Below are 19,392 nucleotides of genomic sequence, written 5' to 3' on the forward strand. Positions count from 1 at the left end.
GTTAACACAGACCGTTTTTTGCTTAAAACGAAACACCTTTTCAACCATAGCGCCTGTCCGTACGGCTAGGGTCCAAAAGGTGTATTAGCTGTTTAGCTCAAGGAACCAGTCCATACCACTTACACTGCCACCGGATTATAATGTTGTTTTTGTTCCTTCTTTGTTTAATACAAAGTAATCACCATCCACATGGGACGAATCGGCCATATCCCTGGTCAAACCCTCCCTGATATTTAATCCTCTATTCTTTTCAGTCACTTTGCGTCTCAGCATCTTTCTACCAAGCCCATTGTTTTTCAATACATAAACACAGGGGTCGATTATACAATTCAAAGACATAACATAGCCTCCAAATTTGACCATTTCCTTTTTTGATCTTGAAGGAGAAATAATATAAAGCAAGATACAAACGAGCAAAGTCGAACAACACACAGAGTATGCTAACAAAAGGACCAAGATGTTTTTAGTGACCTTTCTTTGTGCTATCTGCTTCTTTCTGGCCCTCATATTATTTTCAGTATTGTTACTACCAGTTTTATGACTTTCAACTTGAGTTTGTGAACGTTTCATAGTTTTCCTAATCAAGTAATATAGTACAAACAACGTAATGATAATGAACACAAAAGCTAACAGCATTAGTGCACCAAAGATTTGTATCGCTGGGAAAATGACCAATGGAATCACTGCAGAAATCAACATAACCAGTATCACTAAAGCTCGAATCCGTTTACGAGATAACAGTCGGTGGTATTTCTGTGGCCAGAAAATTTTGACGTAATTGTTTGCTGCAATCAATATTGTAATCAGAGTGGATGACCAAAAGCATGCAGCATCCATGTATCCAAAATATCTTGGTTTCTCTTTCATTGTAGGGTTGAGCAAGTAGATAGTGATTTTGATAGGTAGATAGCCAAGGCTGAAGATTGTGTCAGATATAGTCAATGTGAACAATAATGTCTCAAGATTGCCAAATTTCCGAACAACGTCTTTTCGTTGTTTACGTTTCACCAGACAATATAAAGTGTAGATATTTGCCAAACTTCCAACAAAAAACAATGGAATTAATGCTATACCGATATAGAAATACTCCATTTTTTTTCAACTAGTTCCAAGAGAGTTTAATAATCGTGTAGCTGGTATTGTGTTCTTTTTTTTTGTAAGTTTATATCTATTTGATCAATGAACTCTCCCAATCCAGTTCCTTTAGAAGTTAGGGTCATTAATATCCTTTTAAAGCAAATGCCAAGGCCTTCATCAACATGGATGCAAGCTCCCGCTCCTTTTCTTTGTGATATATCGAACGAACAGTCGATCTGGCTTTTATAGTCGAATTATTCGTACAATTTTGGTCACTTTGAACGTTTTTAAAGCATGATATTTCACAGAATGGTTCCGTTTCTTATATTTGTCTTCGAATGTTTATTTAAGTTTCAAGACCAAAAGTGTTCTTTAGATGTTCTCATTTTCCATATTTCGAAAGTCTTTCATGGCATTTTAGTGATTTCATCAAATTGAAAAAAACGGGCTTTTTTTAATTACTAGTAGGCGCACTGAAGATTTAACCATAGTTAATTTTGAATCAAATACACGATTTCTTTATAAGAGCAAACTATATAAGAACATAAGGCTTTGATGGCCAAACTACTTAAGACAAGCTAAGAACATCCTTAGGCTTTGTGGGACCTTATTAATACGCACAAAAATATTCACTAAATCGTGAAATAAAGAATATTTTAAGAACATCAAAAAGTCAAGGACACCCGAAGGCTTCAAAACTTTTGAATGTTCTTATAAAAAACTTGTGTCTGCTAGTGTTTGTGCCATCTGTTCTTTTTTTGCTAAAGCAAGAAGGTTTTCCATATTGTTCTAAATAAAGACTCTTTGAAGGCTCTTTCAAAAGCTCCAGCCGAGTCCATGGTTTTAGTTAGGTTTTCAGCTTGTTCTTGTCATCCAACTTGTCTCTATTTAGTTATTTTCATAATTTTAAAAATTTAATTTGATTCGAATCTACGATATTTTTATTCCGGATCTAATTTCCAATTTTCTGACTTAAATTAGAAAACATGCTAATTGTTATACTCGAGAAGAACCAGAAACTTCAAGCAAATAACAATTAAGAAATCTTAGCTCTGTCCCCTCTTTTCAGGATATTCTTTTAAGCTTCATTGTAATTAAATTAGGACTTATAGTAATTTACGGTATTTCGCTCTGCAAATTACTACTCTACGGAAATTGGTAATTTCTTTTTGAACCAATAAATGCATATTAGGAAATTTCACAATATCCTACCACAAGAAAATTATCGTTATATTTCATAACTAAAGTCTATTCACGATAAGTGTGCACTCTTTTTTCATTTGCCTATAACTTTTGAAGGAATTCTTCAATCTTCATAAATTTGGTATCATTGGAAAGATATTACTGAGTGGGTACTGAGTAGAACAGACTTTATATTTGATACAGTAGAGTTCTTTTAATTCGTACTCTAGAGAGGTTATAGATAACTTAAAAGTTTCTTTTAATCGAAAAGGTTTTATGGTCCCTTCACTTAACAATGCCTTATAAGCTTTACTCCATAACTCGAAATTTCCTTATTTCGAAAAAAGTTAATCCCTTTGCATGTTCCGAGGCGTGTTCGAGTTATGGGAAATCCACTGTAATTCCAAACCCATTGAAGATAAAGGATGATTTCATCCGGGGACACTTGGTTTGCGGAATGACGGTATGTGTTAGAGTGCATTTTCCCCCAAATTTAACCCTTTTCATGCAAAAAGGTTTTTGTGAACACGTGGTATTTCTTATCAAATGTTTTCTTTGGAGTGGACATACCTATATTGAACAGTACCACAGTTCTCTACCAGTTTGCTAAATATACTCCTTTTCTTTTATAAGAGCAATGATAAGTCTAAAAGTCGCTAAAGAATAAGAACAATTTAAGAACAATATTGAGCCTGGAATTACCCAGTTTCAAGCAGTTTAGCGGTCAAAGTATAGAAAATTGGTTACGGATCCTAAAATACCTTAATTTCACCCTATAAATAAGAACAGGATAAGAACAATTTCCGTGCCAAAAAATAAGAATAGCCGAGCCTCATCAAAAATTTATTGGTTCTTATAAAAAATAGTGTATAATGCACCTGCTATCGAAGAAATTCATACCATTTGAATCAAAGTATATTCAATCACATTGAACTTCAAAAGAATCAAAAATATAAAAAAAGATTGCTTTCAATTGAATCTTTTCTGGTATTTCTCAACAAAAAAAATCAAAACAAGAAAAAGAAAAGTTAGGTATTATCTTGAAAGCGGTTAAATTTTTGGTCAGTAAAATTTTTCATAATATTTTGATATTTTAAGATTTTTTCACCATTATTGGTACAAACAAAGATGGCATAATAGATACGATAGAATATACCTTTTGGGATGGAAAGAATTATATTTTCTTATCACTCAACAACCAACTTAATCAAAATTTGGAGGAAAGGATAGAAGGCTTTTCCATTGCGTTTTTTCGGAGATCTCAAATTGATGACCTATTTCACGTCTGGTGCGAGTTAAGATTCAGAACATTCGCCTTAGCTCGAAATTTTACAATATTTCATATATGAGGCCCCCCCAGCGGTTGGCGTGATGGCGTGATGGAGGGTTTTTCGTGGCGTGATGGCGTGAAATTTTGAAAAAAACGGCGTGATGGCGTGAAAATGAAATGCCGGCGGGATCGTGAAAATTATATTTATTAGTTGAATTGTATGTCTATGTCAATTTTAGCCAATTTAGAGGGTTTAAATTTCAAAATTTTCTTGGTCGGCCCCAACTGGTGGGGCCTCCTATAGATCTCATTTTAAAACATAAAAGAAACGGTGCAAACAGTTCTATTCATCTGCCATTTATCCTTGTAACTTTCGATTGTTTTTTGCAGTTGCTAGCTAGTCTTTAAAATAATAAAGTCGAACGCTATCAGAGGGTCGAAAATTGAAAATTTTCCCCGTCAGCGCAAACCATGGTTGCGCTTCCTCCGTAACTAACATTTTCCTCTCTTTCTTAGATGCTTATTCTTATAGATGCATCAAAGCTTTATTTCAGGAAAACATACATTTGTGCAAAGCCTTAAACAAAAAGAAGCAACAGGTTTATTATGAGGTGTAATTTTAAGCAGATTAATCAAGGAATCCTATGATGTTTAAACCATATTTTGGGAAAAAGAGAGTAAATGAGGCCGATTTTAGCCATACTAAGTTGAAAATTTCTCCCGTCGGCGCAAACCATGGTAGCGCCTCCTCGTTCCCCTTTTGAAATATATTCACGCTAATTCACAATTAATGCCCATGGGTCCCGTCAACGGGGGACCAGGGGGCATGGCCCCTCATGTTGCTTGTACTTTTAAAAGATTTCCATTATTTTTACATGAATTATTTTTCAAATTGAATTGAAATGGGTCCTAAAATAGCACTTTGAACCCTTCAAAATTCAAAAATTTTCTCCGTTACCCAACCACGGTGAGCTTTTTCAATTTACTCAAATATACCTCAGCCCTCAAACCGGTGCTCTTTGATGTGAACAGTTGTCCAACAATTTTTGATATGCACAAGTCAAGATTACGTCATTTTTCCTATCGAAAACACCAAAAAAAAACTGGAATTTAACCCCTGTGTATTACTAAAGATAGAAAAACAGAGATCAAATTTCTTCCAGATTTTTCGTGTGTTTTCAATAGGAAAAACGATATAATCTAGACTTACGCATATGAGAATGCCCAAACACACATATATGTGGGCAAAATTTAAGTTTATATAACAAAATATGAGCGTGAAAACTAAATTTCTAGGCGTAATGGTGGGAAATCGAAAAAAATTGGCGTGATCGTGAAAATCAAATTTTTCAGTCGTGATGGCGTGAAATCGAAAAAAAATTGGCGTGATGGCGTGAATTTTGGGTCCACTGGGGGGGCCTCATATATCTGCAGATAAATCATACTTACATAGGATAAATTTTCATGAGATTTAGTTTTGCGTTTTTTGCGATTTTTTGTCAATTTCGCAAATTCTTGTGTGATCGCTAACTTGCAAATCTGAAACCTTATGTGTTTGTGTCTTTTCAACGTGACACGCATCGCAAATTTGCTATTTTTGACACTACAAATGCCATTGGCTGGTTCGTGAAATTAAATCCACGCGAAAGCTTTCAAAACATTGATTCATAAAAAAATTTTCTGGATTTTTTATCGCTCGAAACTAAATCTCGAAGAAAGCTAACCTCCAATAAATAACAAATCTTAAAATCAGAATTCTTTAAAAAGGTAAAAAATAAACTATGGTGGAATGCTGTGAGGAAGTAAAGCTTCCCAATTTCTACGTCTCCATCATACTAGAATCGTTAGCATCATTTCTCCTCGTTTTCATCGGTGGTTCAGTTTACGTCAAGTATGAACGTCCATACAACGTTTCAAACGTGTACGAAATAGCCGTTGTTTTTGGTGGAATGTTAACAGTGTTATCTGAATGTTTAAAAGATGTTTCGAAAGCTCATATCAACCCAATCATCACACTTGCTAGCACGTTGACAAAGAGGATTTCATTGCTTCGTGCTCTTTGTTACATTGTTTTTCAGTTTGCCGGTGGTAAGAGTTGTTCCTATCTTTTTCTACAAGTTTTACAGATAATGGAAACGTTTGTATCACCTATGTTGAGACGACGCCCCTGGACTCTTTTAAAAATTTTTCAGGACCCCCTGGGAAAAAGTCCTCAGTTCTCATTGATTGACCACCCTGGATTTCTGACCTCGTCTTACTGACCAACCTGGATTTTTATACCCTTTACACCCTGGACCACACCTCCTCAACAGACTATTTCTGGAGTAGCCCAACCCACTTTTCTGAGCGTAACTTGGCTTTTAAAACAACACAGTCTAGAGTGAACTAGTCCAGTTTTTTGGGATATTTCACTCTTTTTTTATCCACTGCTATATGATCCTTGCAATCTCTAAATAATGAATTCTGTTTTCTTCGTCCACGCCTCATCGATGTGACCACCATTTTTGCTTAACCCCCTTCTTTAACCTTCCATTATGATTTGTTGTTACATGGATAGCCTATAATCTAGGAATTTTAGACATTCTTTGGATTGTTCAAACAGTACTATCTATGAACTGAACTGAATTGAACTGAACATTAGGATTAGGACCAGGAATATAAAACAAGTCCAGAGCCTCCGATTACTCTCAGTAGATCTTTGCTTTCCTTTACAAAAAGTATTGTACCATTGAAAAATATGGTTTTATACAAAATAAGCTCCTTCTATCATTAAAAGTTTCCGATAATCTGAAGTCTTTCATTTTAAGCATTGGCAGGCGTTTATGCATTAGACGCAATGGTACCTAAAGCGGCCGCGCGTGCGGTTGGAATGACCGTTTTGTCCGCCGACACAACACTACTCAAAGGATTGGTATTTGAAATGATTTTCTCCTTTATCTATACATGGATACATTTCGCTTCAAGAAATTCGAGAGACACATTCAAAGGATTCAGTGGACCACTCGCTATTGGTATTTTCTACGCTTTAAGTCACATCATTTTAGTAAGTGTATACCTTATCGGGGAAAACTTCATCGGGGAAAATCTTTATCGGGGAAAATTTTCGTCGGGGAAAAATTCGTCACTCGCTGGTAGTTGGTAAACGCATTAAGGGCTCTGACCATAGTGAATTTTTCATAATTGCCATGTTCAAAATGTGTTTTCTGACTGATGTAACCAACAAAACTATGGCATGTTATACATTTTCTGTTAGACAAACTATTCCTGAATCTGAAAATTCAAAAATTGCATTGAAAAAATTTGATGAAGAAGAAAATGAAGACTTTTGCGAGGAAGAGTATTTCAACTTTGAAGAGCTTAGTTTTGGCGAAGAAACAACATTTTGAAAAATTTTTCGCAGTAGATGGTGTATCTTTTACCGAACAATAAAAATTTTTGCGGAAAATTTTTGTAAATGCTTCTTTGTCTCGAAATCTTCAAAATAGTTGTTTTTCATCAATTTTTCATCTGGATTTTGCTTAAAAAAACAGTCATAACTTTTGACACATCTTTTTAGAAAAATTTTCCGCAAAATTTAAAATAGTTCAATTCTTTGCGGACAGTGTAAAGAAATTTTGAAACAAAAAAGTTAATTAACCATTAAAACTAAGCACTTTTTGTAAAAGAGGGTGATGCAACATATTATTAACATCTTTTTAAAGTTCATAACGTCATTTTTGCAATTAAATTCTTAATTACTCTTACTAGTAAGGGATTCGATTAAAAAGCAATTTATAAAGGCAATTCTTTGTTAAAAGTGTTAAGGAACTTGAAATATAACTTTTATGTTCAAATACCAAAATCAATTTTTGGTCTATGGTCAGAGCCCTTAAGGCCGGGGAAAATTTTCGTCGGGGAAAATATCCGTCACTTGTCCAAAATATCGTCACTTTTCCCCGACGAAGTTTTCCCCGATAAGATAATAAGTATGGAGTGAGGAGGTGAATTCTTCAATTTACTTAGTATTTTACTGTGTACAGCTGAGTCTCTCTAACTCGAATGTCTCCTAACTCGAACAAGTTTCTTTTCCCTTTCTGTTAACAACACCTTATAAACCTTACTATATAACTCGAACAAGTTTTTTCATCCCTCCCCGTGCGGGTTCGCGTTCCACTGCATAACAGCTATTGATTGAAAAGATAAATCAAACTTTTTCAAAATATAGTCAAAATTGCTAAACTAATGTTTTCGGACATCCTTCAAAAAATAATATGTGCGCATTTTAGACTCATGGCTGACTCATCGAGGAGAGTGTAACTACAAAATAATTTTTTTTTTATCATTTACATTTTCTACATAGGTTGAGCACACTGGATGTAGCTTGAATCCAGCTCGTTCACTTGCACCGGCCATCTATGAAAACAACTTCAATGAATTATGGGTAAAGAATGCTTGCATTTTTTTAATCAAGTGAATCACAGCTTGGTGATCTTTCACTTTACAAAAGCTAAGCACACCGGGTACACCGCAATGCTTGTATTTTCTAGAACGGGATGAAATTACAATCTGTCAGTCAAATTATCTGTACAATTCATTTTATTTGCTCGAAACAAGTCAAATACTGTAAGGGGGATATATACAACATCCAGGATGGGCTTTTAGGATTTGGCTAAAAGTGGGCTAAAATTTCGTCTCCGGTGGGAAAGATACCCTACAATTTCAGCCCCACTGGGAAATTAACTTAGCTTTCATCCCAGTTCGAAATTCAATAGGAAAAATTGCACTCCAAAACCATCCCGTTGAATTATTTTCTGACCTGGGAACAAAAAAAAAATTTGTATCCATATTGGGATAATTTTCATCCCCATCATGGGAAGAAGTTCCACCGGGGCTGTGAGACAAGGGTGTTTTAAAGCTGTTCAAATTTTGTAAATTAATTCTTTGCATTTTCAGGGGCAGGAATGTTTAGAAATCATCAGTTAACGGTTTTTTATAAGAACTTCAAACATTGAGTTTTGGTATCATATAGTTTATTCTTATATAAAACACGTGTATTACTTAGAATTCCAATTCCATACACTCGATTTCTTTCCCTTTAGGTTTTCATCATTGGGCCTTTTTTGGCGGGTGCTTTGTCTGGATTGGTTCATGACTTAATCATTCATAGGTCAAAAGGTCATCCCTACCCACGTGCTCGATCATGTAGTATCACATGTTGCAAGGTAAGATAGCAAAGAATTGAGAAATCTACAACATTTTTGAAGGACAATGAACATTCCAAAAATTTAACCAATATTATCTTAATATTTTCTTTGTCACATCCTCGCGGGGAATGTAAATGTTACCAAGTCACTGAGAGTAAGTCAGATGTATGTTTTATATAAAAAATCTATATTGGAAAAATCATTCTTATTTTCTGTTTTCTTTGTTTAAAAATTTCCTTAAAGAAAGGTAACCCAACTGGCACACAACGTTGTTTCAACGCTTATCTAACGTTCATAACGTCCATTTAACGTTAGATTAACGTTGAAACAACGTTGTGTGCCAGCTGGGAAACTAATCAGGTGCAAGAACCTCAAATTTTTAAAGGAAGAAAAGTTTCGTCTCTAATTGATGAACAACCAATCTCGTACCTAGAGCCACTTACTCTTAGGTGCCAAATAAACGGGTTCCCCCGCTTGTTAATTTTTCGATTTTTTTCCAACCCCCCGGACGTTATTAGGACCCCCCCCCGTTTATTAATTTTTGAAAAAATTCCCAGCTCCCAAAAGGAAAGTTTCTTGTTTTACTCTAAAAAGCCTAAATTTAGTCTATTTTGACCCTTTTTAGGGTTTTTAAAAGTCCATACCCTCCGGGTAATTAGGCCCCCCCCGTTTATTTGATTTGAAAAATTTTTCCAACCCCCCCCCCATTTATACGAACCCTCCCCCGTTTATTTGGCACCTAAGAGTATACTACTTTTCAATTTTAATTTTCAACTTTCGTGAACCTTTCTGAATTTATCAAACAGCCAGTCCCTTAGGACTGGATACGATTTTAACTAAACATCAGGATATTTCATTTTCATTCTTAGCCATCTCGTGAAGAAGTAATTATGACAAATCGAAATGCTGTAGAGAAGGTGGAGAACAAAGTACTGACTAGTCATTCATCTGGTCCTGATATTATCATCTATCCACCACTTGGCCAAGAGAAACTCGTTTAAGATCAAAAACTAAAATACAGACCGCACTGGTCAAAAAAAGTCAGAAAAACTCAAAAGGATGTAACATGGAAGGTCGTTTCAAAGTCGCAAAGCGTAATGGGTAATCAGGATCATTATGCGCTAATAACGACTTACTATTGGTCAAATGTTTTGAAAAATTTTGAAATTTTGATCTGACCGACCGGAAACCGTTATCGGGGCACAACCAGTCCTGATTACCCATGATCCATTTCGACTGTGAAATGGCCTATAAGAGCTGACAAACAAGTTTAATACTCTATACTTTAGAGATTTATGGCAATGAATTTTAAATATAAACGATTTATGTGAACGAGTTGTTTTCTTATGATAGATCACCCGGTTGATATCGACTTGGAGGGAATCAAACACCCTTTTGTGTTGTTGCCATTTTTATAAAATTGAAATATGCGTAAGTTTGTAATCTTTTTTTTGTTCAATAACTCTTTAATACTTCCAATATGAAAATTTTTAGTTTCAAGCATAAAAATATTTTTAGTATGTTCTTATTTTCCCCATTTTTTATGTATGTATTGTTGTCCATTTTCCTAAGAAATTGGCTGTTTTCAAAACCGCAAAGCCTTAAACCCTCAAAATGTTCTTAACTTGTTCTTTACATTCTAGCCATCGAACACTGCAAAAAATCATTTCTTGTTAGAAGAAAAAAAATAACGAGTTAAGTAAAAACTTACTTAAGATGAGAAATATTTTCTATTCCGATAGGTAAGAAAAATTTTCTTAAAATTCTTTTAAGATAATTTTTCTTATACCATTAAGAAAATTTTTCTTATGTCAAGTATTTTTTACTTAACTTTATAAATAAATATTTTCTTGTGATGAGAAAATATCTTCTTTAATTTTCTTAAATCAAGAAAAAGTTCACATAAATTATCGGTAATAGAATACGCTACTATTTATAAGAAAAAGGAAAATATTACTATAAGAAATATTCTTATAAATCGTTAGAGCACCAGATAAAGTAGCTGGAAGACCTGGAATTTTATACACAACATAAATAGATTTTCATGGATAGTCACTCACTTTTCACTCTATCATACAGCTGAGCTTATAAAATATTTATGGCTGGTACTAAAAACAGCACTGGTTAAAGCACTTGAAAGTAGACCACATCCATGAATTTTACTAAATACCACTGACTCGTTCTTTCCCATTTTTACCTTCATACAGCTAAGCGAAAAATCGTTATGGCTGGTACTAAAAACAGCACCGTTTAAAGTACTTGAGAGTAGACCACAAACATCCATGAATTTTCCTGAATACGCTGTCTCATTCTTTCCCATTTTTACCTTCATACAGCTAAGCGAAAAATCGTTATGGCTGGTACTACAAACAGCACTGGTTAAAGTACTTGAGAGTAGACCACATCCATGAATTTTCCTGAATACGCTGACTCATTCTTTCCCATTTTTACCTTCATACAGCTAAGCGAAAATCGTTATGGCTGGTACTACAAACAGCACCGTTTAAAGTACTTGAGAGTAGACCACATCCATGAATTTTCCTGAATACGCTGACTCATTCTTTCCCATTTTTACCTTCATACAGCTAAGCGAAAATCGTTATGGCTGGTACTACAAACAGCACTGGTTAAAGTACTTGAGAGTAGACCACATCCATGAATTTTCCTGAATACGCTGACTCATTCTTTCCCATTTTTACCTTCATACAGCCACTGCACGAAATAAGGAGTCTACGCAGTTCCGTTTACCTCAGTAAACCCGTGCGCAAACCTTTGTAAACATAATGTTTACAACGGGTTTACACTCTGCGTAAATACGAGGTTTCAGTTCTGTTGTAAATGTCTAAAAGTGAACTCCCTGCATGGCGTAAATTGGATGTTTACAAACGAATAAATATGAAGTTTCTGCATTTGTAAATGCGATCTTTACAAACAGTTGTAAATTTGGAGTTTACTGACTTGTAAATACGAGGTTTACAATGTAAAAATTATTTTTCTGTCAGTGCGCATATGTGATATTTACAGTGCAGTAATTTGAGTTTTACGCATCCTTTAAAACAGGTGAAACTATATTTGCGCATCTCAGTGGACACGAGATGATCTCGGAAGATCTCTCAGGCGTCTCGAAGACTTCTGACAGACGCACTGAGATGAAAGACCTATCAGACGTCCCTGAGATGTCTTTCTGGATGTCTGTTTGACGGATATTTGAGGTCAAAATGACGTTGAGTCTAGTCGATTAGACGTTCTGTTTTATTTATTCAAATGACTTAGTTTAAACTATTAAAAATTACAAAAATATATTTCAAGGTCTTACAACCCAAAATTATCTCAGTTACTAATGAAAATTGTGTACCAAAATTTTTTTTGGTTAAGTTTGACTAATTTTTTAATGTTCCAATAGTTTATTGAAAGTTTTTTTCTACAGTATTGTACATGTTTTCTACCAGTTGAAAATGACAGGTCACAACAGCAACACTGGGAAAAATGTAAAAATTTCAACTAGTTTCCATTTTACGAAACTTTCACATTTCAACTAGTTTCCAGATTTGGAAATTTTTACAACGAGTTTCCTATAATTTCCAACATACGGAAATCTTACACTTGAAGTTTCAAAAGGAAATTTTTGGAAACTATTGGAAACTTTCTTATTTTGACAGACTTTCAAAACGAAGGTTTATACACGGATTAATAATTACAATCAATTAATCAATGTTGTAAAAATGTCAAAGAATGATAAAAGTTGGTCGAGAACCCGGTTTACACGGCACGCTTTATCAATTTGCCGTACGACTTGCTTGAGCTCTCAGACTTTGAAATTTTTGAGAAAAATTAAAAGGGTGTCGATCGAGGGCGCTTATACCGACTGCAGAATACCGCCCGTTATCAACATTTCAAAACTCGTCCCAGTTTCCCTTTCTTTCTCTGGCTTGGCGGCAAACAAGATGGCGATGGTTGATGCACCTCTTGCTTGATATGAAGGAAAGAATCACACAGTTAAGTACAAGTTTCTTGTCTGTTTGGAGCAATTCTTTTTGTCCATGTTCTGTTTAACCCTATTTCTTTGAAGTAATATTTTAATACAGTAGAAACGTCTTAGTCTATATAGAAAATACTGGTGTCCTGTCTTTTGTGGTTTATTTTTCTGAAGTTTATTTTCTTTACATTGATTTTAAGTCGCTTTCAACACACAGGGTACAAGTTTAGTGAGCTGAAAAAAAACAAAAATTTCTTTCAACGGGTTTCTTTAAACAATAAAGCTTGGGTTTCAAGTGAATAAATTTTTGAGTGTAAGTCATATGATGATGGCTAGTAGTATATGGGTATTAGGGTTTACGACAAATAAATTTGTGGAAGAAAGAATTGGTTTTAAACCGCTTAGTCAAATACTTGTAAGTTTTAATTGTTCCCTGGGTCTACACATTTGTTGTGTATGTGGCATCTTTTGATAAAACTTGAGACCCGCTTTCATAAAAAACTTTACGTATGGCTAGTTTATGAGTTTACGACAAATGAATTTGTGGAATAAAGAATTGATTTTAAACCGCTTAGTCAGATACGTAAGTTTTATAATTGTTCTCTGGGTCTACACATTTGTTGTGTATGTGGCATCTTTAGATGAAACTTGACACCCGCTTTCATAAAAAACTTTACGTATGGCTAGTTTATGAGTTTACGACAAATGAATTGTGGAATAAAGAATTGATTTTAAACCGCTTAGTCAGATACGTGTAAGTTATAATTGTTCTCTGGGTCTACACATTTGTTGTGTATGTGGCATCTTTTGATGAAACTTGAGACCCGCTTTCATAAAAAACTTTACGTATGGCTAGTTTATGAGTTTACGACAAATGAATTTGTGGAATAAAGAATTGATTTTAAACCGCTTAGTCAGATACGTGTAAGTTATAATTGTTCTCTGGGTCTACACATTTTGTTGTGGTATGTGGCATCTTTTGATGAAACTTGAGACCCGCTTTCATAAAAAACTTTACGTATGGCTAGTTTATGAGTTTACGACAAATGAATTTGTGGAATAAAGAATTGATTTTAAACCGCTTAGTCAGATACGTGTAAGTTATAATTGTTCTCTGGGTCTACACATTTGTTGTGTATGTGGCATCTTTTGATGAAACTTGAGACCCGCTTTCATAAAAAACTTTACGTATGGCTAGTTTATGAGTTTACGACAAATGAATTTGTGGAAGAAAGAATTGATTTTAAACCGCTTAGTCAAATACGTGTAAGTTATAATTGTTCTCTGGGTCTACACTTTTGTTGTGTATGTGGCATCTTTTGATGTGTATGTGGCATCTTTTGATGAAACTTGAGACCCGCTTTCATAAAAAACTTTACGTATGGCTAGTTCATGAGTTTACGACAAATGAATTTGTGGAATAAAGAATTGATTTTAAACCGCTTAGTCAGATACGTGTAAGTTATAATTGTTCTCTGGGTCTACACATTTGTTGTGTATGTGGCATCTTTTGATGAAACTTGAGACCCGCTTTCATAAAAAACTTTACGTATGGCTAGTTTATGAGTTTACGACAAATTAATTTGTGGAAGAAAGAATTGATTTTAAACCGCTTAGTCAAATACGTGTAAGTTATAATTGTTCTCTGGGTCTACACTTTTGTTATGTATGTGGCATCTTTAGATGAAACTTGAGACCCGCTTTCATAAAAAATTTTACGTATGGCTAGTTTTTGAGTTTACGACAAATGAATTTGTGGAATAAAGAATTGATTTTAAACCGCTTAGTCAGATACGTGAAAGAAAGAATTGATTTAAACCGCTTAGTCAATACGTGTAAGTTATAATTGTTCTCTGGGTCTACACTTTTGTTATTATGTGGCATCTTTAGATGAAACTTGAGACCCGCTTTCATAAAAAACTTTACGTATGGCTAGTTTATGAGTTTACGACAAATGAATTTGTGGAATAAAGAATTGATTTTAAACCGCTTAGTCAGATACGTGTAAGTTTTAATTGTTCCCTGGGTCTACACATTTGATTGTGTATGTGGCATCTTTTGATGAAACTTGAGACCCGCTTTCATAAAAAGCTTTTACGTATGGCTAGTTTATGAGTTTACGACAAATGAATATTTTGAAACTGTTAATTCAATAAATATTTCATGTTTTATTGTCTTTCTTTTTGCAAATATCTTATGACAAAACTTGAGAAATTAATATTGCATGGGGATTGAAGATAGATCATTTTGAAGAAGGTCAATTGATGTAGGTGTTGGGCTGTTTCTACCGTTATAAAGGTTTTTTGAACTGTCTGATGTTGAAAGACTTTGCTTTCTAAAGTGACTTATAATTTTTTTTACCCATTTTCAGCACTTCAATTGGATGGTACATTCACTTTGCTGGCTCGGAATTAGAGCTGTAATTCCTAAAAAGTAAGACTTTTTTTAATTTTTGTCTTTTCACAATAAAATTTTTATTCCTTTCGAGAATATTGCTGTCTTTCTTTCCAATGTTTAATTTGATGTCTATTTAATTTTTACTGTTTAAGTAAGTCTTTAAAGAAAGTTTTATATGATTTGGATAGCCATTTATTTTCATTTTCCAAGTAGATGGTAATCAAACTTATTAATTTTTTTTTATAGGAGCTCCTTTGACGATGCTTAGGTGAATTGATCAGTCAATATGGAACTCAAAATGGATGAATTCGATACTGCCAATGGAATAACGAACTAACAAATATGGTGGACTATCATCTTTTTCGAAATCTTGACGACACGCCAAAAACTCAAAAAGTTTTTCAAGCCACAACCAAAAGAAACCTTTTTTTTTTAATGACAATGAATTTTATCCAATTCGAAGAAGTCTTATTTTATTACCTTTCTGAAACTTAAGAATCGTTCACGGCTCAAAATTAAAACATTTTGAAAGGCTTATTTATTTAATTTATTTAAAAGACAACTCGTTTGAAAGAATATAGTCAATTTTATATATTTTAATTTATTTATTCGCAGTAATATATTTCCCATATCAATCTTTATCAACTAAATCATTCTTAACATTTACAAGTTATGGAGATCATTTTTGTCCTGTGCTTAAAAGATAAAGTCGTGACATGAATGTTCTGGTTCTTACAAAGAGTCCCTCTTGATGCATTGTCATTTTTAAAAACGATGCACATTTGAAAATTTTAATCATATTTGGTATTTTGATAAAATGTAGTCTTTCTTTCCTACTTGTAGCTTTATGTTCTATATATATATTTTTTTTTGTATAGACTTTCTATGGTATGATGATGAGAAAATAAATGTAATATGAACGTATAATTTATAAATGTCTACAATTTTCTTAAAGCATTATAGGCCGTTGTATTTATTGGATATTAAATACTTCAAAGCTCAAGTTAAAAAGTTACATTATTAACAGAATGATCGCCCTATCTCACCTAAATGAAGAGAAAAATTTCGAACAAAAATCGCTCGAATTTGACTAATTTGCAAGCAATCTTTTCGATGAAACTCGGAGTTTCATGCGCAAAGTTTCTTTTCTACATGAGCAATTTCGACTAAATTTTCTCGTGGAAACTAAACATGCACAATTTCACTACCTGTAAACCACTTGCACACTAGCACTTTAGAAAGATTTTTCCATGGGAAATTTCGAATTTCGACTTTTCCCATTTTATCCGGAAACTACATTGTAAACTTCGCCATAATTTCCGCTTCGGGAAATTACCTCGGAAATTTCGCGTGTAACCTGATTTCGTTTTGGGAAAACTATTGGAAACTACTAATTTCTATATGATTTCACCTCCAGGAAACCATGGTGAAATTTTCACATTTTTCCCAGTGCAAAGTGTTCAATCAATTGATTTCCAATGCATTATTTCAACCACCTTGATAAAAGTTTTCAAATAATCAAAAAATAAGTCAATTCATAGAATTCATCCATTCGCAAATAAGCTTAAAAATTCATTTGATCTTTTAGTTTTGTCTTATTTCTCATTGAAAATCAATCCAACATCATGTTTCGAAGGCTTCGAAGACCGATTCCTCGAAGGTTTGCTTTTGTGATTTTCCTTGAAGTTATGATGATACAAGATTATATTCTGCTTTGTAATTCATTTAAACTTCATCAATTTTTATCTAAAAAAAGAAAATACATAAGAATATTAACAAGACGACTTAAAGTCGAAAATTTCGCCTAAAGTTTAAACTGCATGGGAAAAAACAAGAAGTAGAGATGGAAGCTAATCTGAAGTCTACTTTACATCGAGCCTTGACGAAACAAATTTATATGAACAACGAGGCTCAAAATCGCTAAAAAGATAAGATCAATTTACGAACAATGGTTGGTTAATTCTTAAGAACTAATAACTGAAGGGCATATCACCAACTATAAAGAGATATTAGTTTGATTCTTATAGAGTATATGCTTATAAGAAAAATACCTTATCAGGGAAAACTTCGTCGGGGAAAAGTGACGAAGTTTTGGCCAAGTGAGGAATATTTTTCCCCGACGAAAATTTACCCTGGCTAAATGCGTTTACCAACTACCAGCAAGTGACGAATGTTTTTCCGCGACGAAGTTTCCCCCGATAAGGTAAATATGTTCATATTGCGCGCCATCCCTTGATTACTTTTTAAGAGCTACTTACCGAAAGCTATATCACCTTCTATCGAGAATTATTGATTTGATTCTTATAAAGTATATGCTTATAAGAAAAATAAATATGCTCATATTGTGCGCCATCCCTTGTTTACTTTGTAAGAACTAATTACCGAAGTAGTCTGGCCGAAATACAATAAAACAGGAGTGAACGTAGAAAAAATTCCGCGTAAAACTTTCTTGGTACCGTTGGAAGCGAAATTTTATGTAGATTATTATACTCAGAGCCTCATGATGAGGCCCTTGGGGAAAACTTTTGGTAAAATCAAGACTGAAGTGTACTTCTTCGCCCCAAAACAGATACGTTTTTAGCAGTGTACTGGTCATCAGCTACACTAAAAACCTATCAAAGCTATTCAAAGTCTTTGAAAGTTAGCACTATCCCCATGTGCTTTCGCCTTGCACTTGACCCATTTGATATCATGGATGACCCTGTTTAATTGCTTGTGGTTTCCAGAAATGTGTTTGTTGGGAAATCCCCCTCCCCCAGATTTTTGAGACAGGGGTATACATATTTGAGTGTTTTGAAAGACACCTACCATTGCAAGGATAGCACTTTTCAAGGCATTTTATATCGAAAATGGGTCCTAAGTGTTTTATTTCACCAATTTTTTCCCCAAGGGCCTCAACATGAGGCTCTGAGTATGTTAAACCTCGTAAAATTCCGCTTCCAACGATACCAAGAATGTTTACGCGGAATTTTTTTCCAGGTCAACTTTTATTTCTGCCAGACTAAATAAAGGGTATATCACCGTTTATCAAGAGTTATCGATTTGATTCTTATAAAGTATATGCTTATAAGAAAAATAAATATGGCTCATATTGTGGCGCCATCCCTTGTTTACTTTGTAAGAACTAATTACCGAAGGCTCTATATCACCTTCTTCTATCGAGAGTTATTGACTTGATTCTTATAAAGTATATGCTTATAAGAAAAAAAAATATGCTCACGTTGCGCGCCATCCCTTGTTTACTTTGTAAGAACTAATTACCGAAGAGTATATCACCGTTTATCAAGAGTTATCGATTTGATTCTTATAAAGTATATGCTTATAAGAAAAATAAATATGCTCATATTGTGCGCCATCCCTTGTTTACTTTGTAAGAACTAATTACCGAAAGGTATATCACCGTCTATCGAGAGTTATTGATTTGATTCTTATAAAGTATATGCTTAAAAGAAAAATAAATATGCTCACATTGCGCGCCACCCCTTGTTTACTTTGTAAGAACTAATTACCGAAGGGTATATCACCGTTTATCAAGAGTTATCGATTTGATTCTTATAAAGTATATGCTTATAAGAAAATAAAGAACAAATCAAAACTGTGAAGCTAAAGACACAAAGATATATGACGTAATCCAAAGAAAACCCGCGAAAATCGTCCGTGGTTATACGAGCGTGTAATTTGTAAATTGAATTTAGTGAGTTTGTCCACCGTATCGAGTACTTTCGTTTTCTAATTTTTTTAAACACAAAAACAAAAATCTCACAAAACTTGATAAGTTTTTCAGAGAGAGAGAGAGAGAGAAGAGAAAGCTTTTATTCAAATTCTTCATTTTGATTGGTTAAAAAGTTAAGAGACGTTAACAGCATGAAATTGCGAAGATTCCAGAGCCTTTTTAGAAATAATTTTGATGGACATTTTGATATCAAAAATCTTCTTTTTTGATTATACAGACGATTTCATAGATATCAAATTGAAATAACTTACCTTTGAATGTTGATGCATACTTTTCACACCCCGTTGGCTTCGTCACTTCCTTTGTTTACTAGGAACAGCTACACAATCTTTTATGTTGAACTTTTTCACAAGTGGGTGTTTTTCACACATTTCATAATAGCGCGTGTCTTTTTAACATCATTAAAATAGAAAACAAAAGCAAATTATGCCGCAATAAAGGTGTTATTGCGAAAGTTTAGTTTTACAGTCCTGCGTAAAACTCGTTACTCTTTTTAACAAAATATAGATTGCGCAGAAGTGATATTTCTGCATGCGTAAACTTCACATCAAGTTTACGCTTGCGCAGAGAAGAT

The 19,392-nt window shown here is 34.0% G+C and overlaps 2 protein-coding genes and 1 long non-coding RNA gene across 3 annotated transcripts; 2 read left to right on the forward strand and 1 right to left on the reverse strand.

Moving 5' to 3' along the window:
- Nucleotides 1–135: 135 nt before the first annotated feature.
- On the reverse strand, nt 136–1,092 carry LOC136809677 (melanocortin receptor 5-like). Its single transcript, XM_067066221.1, has one exon. It carries the CDS (start codon nt 1,090–1,092, stop codon nt 136–138), a length of 957 nt encoding a protein of 318 aa, XP_066922322.1.
- A 4,167-nt stretch (nt 1,093–5,259) lies between these two features.
- On the forward strand, nt 5,260–10,240 carry LOC136809646 (aquaporin AQPAe.a-like). Its single transcript, XM_067066193.1, has 5 exons — nt 5,260–5,617; nt 6,337–6,572; nt 7,869–7,949; nt 8,608–8,730; nt 9,582–10,240. Exons 1-5 carry the CDS (start codon nt 5,311–5,313, stop codon nt 9,711–9,713), a joined length of 879 nt encoding a protein of 292 aa, XP_066922294.1. The 5' UTR covers nt 5,260–5,310; the 3' UTR covers nt 9,714–10,240.
- Nucleotides 10,241–14,883: 4,643 nt separating this feature from the next.
- On the forward strand, nt 14,884–15,689 carry LOC136809647 (uncharacterized). The gene is made up of 2 exons (XR_010847000.1): nt 14,884–15,121; nt 15,332–15,689. It is a non-coding gene; the product is annotated as an uncharacterized lncRNA (long non-coding RNA).
- Nucleotides 15,690–19,392: the final 3,703 nt, after the last annotated feature.

This window comes from Clytia hemisphaerica, unplaced genomic scaffold (genome assembly GCF_902728285.1).
Source record: "Clytia hemisphaerica strain Z4C2 unplaced genomic scaffold, Clytia hemisphaerica genome assembly, whole genome shotgun sequence".
Taxonomy (NCBI): Eukaryota; Metazoa; Cnidaria; class Hydrozoa; order Leptothecata; family Clytiidae; genus Clytia; species Clytia hemisphaerica.